The 8,724-nt window shown below is 43.1% G+C and overlaps 1 protein-coding gene across 6 annotated transcripts in view; it reads left to right on the plus strand.

Annotated features, from left to right (window-relative positions):
* The first annotated feature begins 499 nt into the window (after positions 1–499).
* The window catches only part of LOC108622301 (zwei Ig domain protein zig-8), a 27,198-nt gene continuing 18,973 nt past the window's right edge, over positions 500–8,724 (plus strand). Inside the window, exons 1-2 of one of the 6 annotated variants that reach the window (XM_026811372.1) lie at positions 500–2,384; positions 3,180–3,515. In XM_026811372.1, the coding sequence (XP_026667173.1) occupies positions 3,470–3,515 (46 nt within the window). In that variant the 5' untranslated portion in view covers positions 500–2,384; positions 3,180–3,469. Of the gene's footprint in view, positions 3,516–8,724 lie in introns of all 6 variants that reach the window. The other 5 variants (XM_026811371.1, XM_026811374.1, XM_026811373.1 and 2 more) reach the window with 5 other exon arrangements.

Consider the following 8,724-nt stretch of genomic DNA (forward strand, 5'->3'; position numbering starts at 1 on the left):
TTGGAATTCTTGAAACGCCGCCGAGAATCCAGCCCATCCATTATCCTCGATATTTTCAATTAAATCGAAATTGGATAGTGATTAACCACCTCGATCCGCGTATCTCCTTTACGGCAATTATGCGCACGAAAGGAACGAGGGGAGAAGCGATCGAAGTACAGGCGAAGAAGGCAGTATAGCGGAGAAGGAAGAAGATCGAAGAGCGAAAGAAACCGGAAGAGCAGCATGGGATGCGAAACGCGTGAGTGGAGAAAAGGTGAAAGAAGGTAGGAAGCGAGGGAGTGGAAGCGAAGAAGGGTGGCGGCTGGAAGGGTTGCCCGATACATAAGCAAGGTACATACGAGATATAGGGAGTCGGACACAGGTAAGGCAGGCGCGCACGCGCTCTCACCTATACATGCTCGGGGCGAGCCGTTGGTGGTCGCAGAGGGGGAGCGCGGGGCGGCTGCGTGCTCGAGGCTCGAGCGGCGCTCGCGCTCGCGCAATGTAGTCCCTCGGCTATCCTTCACGCGGGAGCATCGCCGTTTTGAAACATCCGCGACCTTCTCCCGTCGCGTCGCGTTGCAACGCGCGCTTTCCCTCGAAAACGTCAAAGTAACGGCACGCAACGAGACACCGGAAACGGGGCGACACCAAAAGGCCAGCGGACTCGGACCGATCAGTGATTCGCGTCGTTTCGTCGTTTGGAACCGTGTCGATCTGAACCTTGACAGCGAGAGGAATCATCACGATCTCGAAGTGAATGCACGATGCGGATCGAGGTTCGAAATGTGCTGCTGTGACGTTACCGGGGAATTGTGATTCTCAGTTCTAACCGAGTGCATTTAAGCCTAAAGTGTCCGCAATTGTCTCCCTCTTTCCTTGCATTCTCTCTTACGTACGTGTCATTCTTCATCCGAAGAAGTGTATCTGTACGATTGTGGACTTACACACGAGGCGATACAAATAGATTCCCGGGAGTACGTCTGTGTTCCGCGACAAAGACTGCGAATCGTGATCCTGGCTGATAGAGCCCGTATCTAACGCTGACCAGGACAAGGTGGTTTATGTGACGCGGGCTTACGCGCATTGTGCACTGCACTTTGATACATCGTACAACGCTCGGAACACTCGTCAGGATCGTTCCCACGCGGACTCGATCTTTGTCGTCGAACGCAATTAAAGATGTTAAAACCAAATTCTATCGTACTCGCAACTAGACTCAGTGTCGTCTGACAAGATAATTCAGTGTAATTCAAGACTTCTTGGAAACCTATTCGCTTCTACGTAGAACGCTCCGATTGTAGTTGCATTTTTCATCTGGAAATCAAAGGTGTTGGATCTGAGATCTTTTTTATGATCCACCTTCCTGGTGTCAAATGGTAAGATGTTCCCAGCGAGGAGCGACTTAGATTTAGTGTGAGACGTTTAAGACGCGTTGGGAACCTGTTCGCTGGCTCGTATTCAAAGCCAGACACAGGGAGGTCCTGGACTAAGTTGGAAGTCGAACTTCTGCCGAGCGATTGGCCGAGTCCGCGTATAAAAGACTCGTGACAGTGGTTTGTGAACGAAACTAGGTGACGTACGGTTATCGCGTTCAGTGGCTCGATCGAACTTGGCACGAATATCCTCCAGCCGCTCCCTCGATTCACGCTGAATGGGACGAGCAAGATTTCCGGGAACGACCGGGTACTCCTCGACGCGACTCAGGAATTTCTTTGATCCTCCGACATATCCCGTGGAACGTCTCAACGAAACAACGACAATTACGGAAATTGAACTACAACGCGGAGAAACGTCGAAAGAAACGTAAGAAGATTTCTCTCGCAGGGACGAAATCTATTACCCACGAGATTCTCTGGCTTCGATCAATTTCATTATTTCAGCGGAGTTAAAAGAAAGTTTCACGTCCAATAAAAGAGGAAGAGTTCCCGGTCGCTCAAAGAGAGGAACGCTCCGCCGGTCTTAAATAGAGACAATTGTCAGGTGTTCCAGAGGAAATCCTCTGGCTTTAATTAATATCGTTACTCGAGTGGAACCTGGAAATTATCGGGATGTGAATAAAGAACATCCACGAACAGCGAACGACTGGAAGTGTTATGAGAGAGTGAAGAAATTGGTTTTCGAGGCGCCGATAGGAAGCGAATGCGGCACGCGCGTGAACTCGAGTGCTTTTTACGCGACGACTGCTAAGATAGGGTCGGTCCCGTGTGGAGACCTTCTCGAGTCTCGGGGGATGTTCAAGTTAAAAAAGGTGTCGGCGGATCAGGGACGATCGTCAACCCCTGTTTATTCTCCAGTTTCTGTGATTCCGTTCTACTTGCTACTACAACGGTGTGGAAAGTCTTTACCTCGCATTCTCATCCCTCCTCTCACACTAACAAATGAGAGAATGAATTTGCTGAGTCAGTGTTTCTTTACGCTTTCTTGAGTTTATTTATAGATTATTATACGACCTGTTCTATCTTTACTAACGAATTTATAATTTCGCTATTATAATCATTTTTGTATAATTAATCTTATCAGTTTCTCGGCACTTTTTTATTCAAAATTTCCTATTGTCTTATCATACAGAACAACCTATGTCAAAGTCCGACAATTTTAAAAGGCAATTAGTTTGGAGGAAACCACCGCGAGGAGGAATGATCGATGAAACGTCTGGCGGTTCGAGAAAATTACTATAACGAGTCTCGCCTAATGCATCAGGAACAAGGTTTGCGGTAGGGAACGCTGCGCGAAGCACGAAGTCGTCCGCACGATTCCGGTGTTCCCACTTCGCCGAGCGATCTTAGGGCAGCGCAAACTGCTAACGCGCTGACGAAATACTCCCCGCCGTTAATTACATTCATTAGCGGTTCTCGCGCGCGCTACAACGCTGCAGCCGTCGCGTTCGGGTTACATTTTCCCCGGCTTGCAGGGAATAGCTCGGCCGCGAATTCCACCCCTTCGTACTTATCCGTATCCGAACCCGACGCGAGCAGCGAGGGTTTTTGTTTTTCGGGAGGAGAGAGAGAGAGAGAGAGAGAGAGATAGAGAGAAAGAGGTAGGGAGGAGGGATGAAAAGCGAGGCGAACGGGAAAGAAGAAAAAAAAGTAGCGAACTCGGTCAAGTTGGAGCGTTGAAACCGCACAGTGCAACGAGAACGACTTTGTTATTTATTTATTTAATCGCTTCATTTCGGTTGATTCTCCTCCTTCCAGCGGTGCTCGCGAGTGAACGAGCCGAGTCAGTGACGATCCGAGCCAACTTATCGTCGATAGATAACGGGAGATCATGACGCTCTAGTCAGTCTAGTCGAATGGGAAGAAGTGTGTCAGTGCGCGATTCAATCGAGTCTTCACGAGGATGATCACGTGAAATGACAACAATCCGATCGTGAGACTGTCGACGTTAGCGTACTCCCATCAAGGATGCGTGATACAGTGAGATGACTGAGACGCGTGTGAGATAGTATTATCAATATGTGAAGGAACCTCGCCGAGGATAAGCGATGTCTACTTCTCTTCCCATACTTGTCTGTTTTATCATTTCTTTTGGTAAGTGCCGATTCGATTAAGAGCTATAAGAAATACTTGATTCAATCCACGAAAGGCTTTCACTTAATCATCACGTTAAAACGTCGTCAATAATCGTAAAAAGGAAATTAGTTTTTAGCAAATTTAGAAAGAATAAAATTTTGTAGATTTTATATGATAAATTTAATGACAATTAACATTCGTTGAGTTCAGAACGGGTTGTTAGGAAATTAACACGCACCTTCCCGTAATTGTTTCCCAGGCTGCTCTGTTTCACAGCTTCTGCCCGTGATAATTGTATGTATGTAGAACCGAAACAACGTGTTTCGTACCGGGCGTATTATAACAACGCGGTCCCGTCGAAATTTCTACGAAAAGACGGTCAACTCGGCGAGCAACGCGCGCGGAATAATTGGGGCAAGTTTATTATTACGCGAATCGACGAACAAGAAACGGGGATTTCAATAATACTTCGGGAGTGTTCACCGCAACGAAGTTACTCGGAAGGAGGGTGCATTTCCGCAAAATATTTGCATTTCAAATTTCCACGCAATCAAGCAATTTAAGATTCATACAAACAGAATTGAACAGCCGCGTCCCGTCTTGCATCGTTATCCGTTTTGTTCGAGTTATTAACTACCTACGCCTGCTTCTCTCAATCTTTCTATCGTCAGTATAAATATTCGTACATCAATTGGTCATTGCAAAAATTTTTTTAAGAAGTAATCTGATGCCATAGATAAAAAATTACTATGGTTGACGTCGAAGCCAAGGAACTATACGCTTTTAAAATTTAATTAATCTTAAACAATTTGGACGCGCCCGAGTTGTTCTTTTGGTCCAACATGGCGAAGACGTACCATCCACCGTTTGAATTGCAAATCGATCGTTTTTCTCCCGAGTGACCCGGCACCTTGTATTATTCATGATATGTATTTCCTACCCGAGCACTTTGACGCAACGTTTCAGGCTGGGCGCGAGCCCATATACGTGTCAGGATGGAGCTCGTATATCTTCCAGTTTGATTGAATTTGATGAACTTCGAACCAGCTGATAGAAGAACGGCGAAAGAACATAGCAAACGCGTCACAGCTCCCAATCGCTTTATTCAACTTTCCGACGTACTTACCCTTTATTTCCATCCCTCGTTATTAAGGGCGAACAAATTCTGACGTGACAGGTGCTTATGCGATTTAACAAGACAGTGTTAATGATTTTCATTTATTTTTTTAATCACTGGCTTAGTTTACTTGTCTTGCTCCTATTTCAATTTATGATTTTCATTATAATGGAAACATATTCAAGTACATTGCTGTCGCTACGAATTGAAAGATAAAAATGAACAGTCTAAACTTGTCTTGAAGACATAATTTAGATTTCCGACGTCCAGCCATCTATTCCCATCCCTCGTTACTAAGAGGTAACAAATTCTGACGTGACAGCTATTTACGTGAACGAGGCAGTGTTAATCATTGTCATTTATCTTTCGAATTACTGTCTTACAATTAGTTCACTTGTCTTACTCCTTTTCCAATTTATGCTTTTCACTTGAAATACATTGAAGTTTATTGCTGAATCAATGTAAACGATCTTGTCTTAAAGATTTAATTCGAATTGAGAGACAAAAAAATAGCTACAGTTTCCCATTATGTTTGTTCGTACACGCTTTGAGTAAATAAGTACAGTTTTTGCCTAATGCATTCACCTTTGTTGAACATTTTTCACATTACACAATCGTTAGGATTGACCTAAGAGAGAGTAAACTTGCTTTTATTTTGCGTCAAAAAAAGAGGGAGAGAAAGATGGTGCGATTTAACGCACAAATAATTTCTCGCTCGACTTCCGTCGCGTCCTCTCTTTTTCTTCCCTCGGCTAACATTCTCTCTCGGGAGAGGAGGTTCAGTGAAAAGTTACAATGGTTCTTCCTTGCGAGCGAACCATGAGCCTGAGAGAAAAATGCAAACACTTCCCATTATTCGATGGTCGCCACGTGGAGATTTTGAGATCATCGCAATTACTCATTGACTCCAATTCTACGTGGCCCCACACTGCCTGCACAGATTGAAAACAATAATAATTGTTTTATGCATTTTGTACAAGAAAATCACATTATAAATCATTGTATCATAATCAATATTATATCATAATCAAATCATTGTATATTAATCAAATTCATTGACGTCATTTGTTTTTAATATAAATTATACCAAATTAGGATAACAGAGAAAAGTTGGAAATATATAATATAAGCATGATTTATATATGATATATACATATATATACATAGTCAACTACAAATTCGATGTAGAAGTCGTAAAAAATTTTTGCTGCACGCAAAGCAGCTACGTGCCTCTATTTCCCTATGACAGATAAGGCAACTCCAATTTGAAGTAAAATCCTCAATCAGATCTGTACTGGGGAACAGCTAGTCGACGTACACAATCGCGGGGGGTACTGGAGTATCTCCGTTGTGATTTAATGTAATTGAACTTATCCGGGAAAAGACAGGTTCGACTATTTCTTCACGACTTTATCTCTGATGCTATGCGATGCGGCGCGGCGCTTCGTTTCGCTGGGAAATTGGCCCGTCGCGTCGTGCTTCTATTCGCTCTTGTTCGCCGCCGCTTGTTTGTCTATTATAACACGGTTGCGTGATGGTACGTGCACACGCACGAACGTACGTACGTAACCCGAAAACAAAGCATCACGCTAGAAATCTCTTGAGGTCAATGTCCTCCGCCGTTCGATTCAATCGTGAAATAGAACGAATCCTCAAAGATTGTACGATGGTAACATAGAATTGCGTGGCAAACAGGAAATACAGGCTGTCCCAAAAAAATGTGTATACACTTTAATCCTATAGTCGGTGTTTATTAAAATATATTTCACTGTCAAAATCTAATAGAATCTATAGACATTATTTAATTAATAAAAATAAAATACATTATTTTGGGACACCTTGTATGCAATTTATTGGAAAATTGCATTAACGAGGAGAATTACTTTTCCATTGTATCGAATGTTACAAGTATTCTTCAACGTTAGGATGATAGGATATAATAACGGTAATTGACAACAAATTGCTGGATTCAATCTATCAAGCTTGATACATAAAATCTATGTATGAAAATCACAGGAAGTACGTAAATTAGCGATGTACAAGTAAACAGTAAAGAGAGTAATTGAAAAGAAGAGGATCGCTGATACATTCGGTAACAATCGTCTTATTCAATCCGGTCGTGGATTATAGGGACAATGAAATCACGAATTCACTTTGATTGCTCGGTCCTGAGGCGAATCGGGAGCAGCGAACCGATATAAACCTATAGAAGCGTTCGTAGGAGTATCATGGTCGATCGCGGAATGGTATTCGTAATTAATACATTACGTCGTGAAACGACGGGACGCGTTGTATCGACTCGAGACACGCATAATACCGTTTCGTGTTTCCGTCGGATTTCGGATCACTTGGCTGACCTAACTACGACCGAGACTACTAGTCGTCTCGAATAGCCGTGCCGCGGCCGCGTTGACGAAAATAATGATCCCGATATGATACAAAGAGCGTCTGGATTAAAACTTCTCTGGTAGACCGTGTGCGATTGATATCGATTTCCTGTTCCAAGTATAGAAGTCAGAAATCAATTTCCCTGTATATACAAGTAATTTATAAGTAATTTGAAAACGAGATAAATAATTGTCTTTGTATTAAGTTCAATCATATTGATGAAATGTTGCTCATGTCCACCTCGTACTGTCTTAAGCGCCAATCGGTGGCATCTTATATTAGACTTCGACGATCAGCCACTTCTGACAGTCATAGAAGAGGACGAGAACATAATAAGATAGTTATTGAAGTCGAGGTATGCTCCAGAATATTTATTTGCAGAATATATATATCCAGAATATAATTGCACAAAATTATTGGTTGAAGTATAACACTTTGTACTCTTCATTAGAGAAAAGTATCTCACATCGGAAACCGATTTTTGGAACTACATTTTTATTTGATAACTGCAACAGTAATACTGAAGAGCATCTTAACACGCGTTCATTTAAATGATTGAAAAATATTTGATTTAGTCACGGGTCCTTCCATGCTATAACAATGTACCATCGATATCAACAATTAAACCGCCCTCGGTAATTCCCCGAGGAACGACGAGAGTAGGTAGTGTCAAGTGGTCGATTTCGTCTACGTTGACGAGCCACAGTCAGCCCCTGTGTGTTGGTCTTTTTCGACGAGAGCAACCCGAGTCGAATCGAGCGGTCCGTTTGCTTTTCATTACTCAGGGTACTTGGTTCCCACCCCGGTCCATAGCTGGCGAACGATACAGCTTGATTGACGTTTTGGCTAATTTTCATTTTCTCCGAACTCCACGTCAACGGCCCTGCTCCCATGGCATCAGGGCGTGGCGCGGCGCGATGCAGGTAACACAGAGATTCTGAACGGATTATCGCGCGACCGCTTGCTAGATGTTATAGGTGACTATTATCGCGCGAGCGTCGAATTCTATACGCGATCGTGATTTCATCGTTGATTGAATTCCATTCCCTATTAGTCCGATTGGAATTAGGTATTGTCGATGGCAACGTCGACGTGTATGATGCCTTTTGATGTCGGCCGGTTATACGTATCGATGATGTACAAAGCGGGCCGATAGCTTATGTTGTTTCCTTTTGCATGTCGCACGCGTGAGAAATTGCTCGATTTATGTTCATATTTCGTCTGAGTCACGATTCGATTTTTATCCCATTAGGTGATAAGCGTACGATATCGAGGCTTGAATCCTCCGGAGAACGTACTGACCTATTTGGTAGATAATAAAACGGTGTTAGAAAAGTATTATGGATACGTGCGCGTCTGTAATAATGTAGGGGTGAACTCGGTGCTCGGAGCGTAACACGTTAGACGCTTTCAAGAAAATGCGAGACACATTTTCTTTTCGAGATACAAGAAATTCGATTTAAGGATACACACACACACACATATCAGGTACCGCGCGTACACAAGTCCCGACTGGGCTAAAACCAGCTTTGCAAAATGGATCTAAGTCGAGACAGGTGCTTTTAAATGATCGTTAGACGCTGCTTTTATATAACCTACGCGGAAACACAAATAGGCTTTTTCCGTAGATTCTAGTTTATTTTATAGCTGATCATTTTTCTGGAAAAATTGTATTTTATGCTTGTACTGATATTTCAGTAATTTCTCAAATTACTTATAGAG

Source organism: Ceratina calcarata, unplaced genomic scaffold (genome assembly GCF_001652005.2).
Source record: "Ceratina calcarata isolate Rehan_Ccalc_2016 unplaced genomic scaffold, ASM165200v1 scaffold213, whole genome shotgun sequence".
NCBI classification, from domain to species: domain Eukaryota; kingdom Metazoa; phylum Arthropoda; class Insecta; order Hymenoptera; family Apidae; genus Ceratina; species Ceratina calcarata.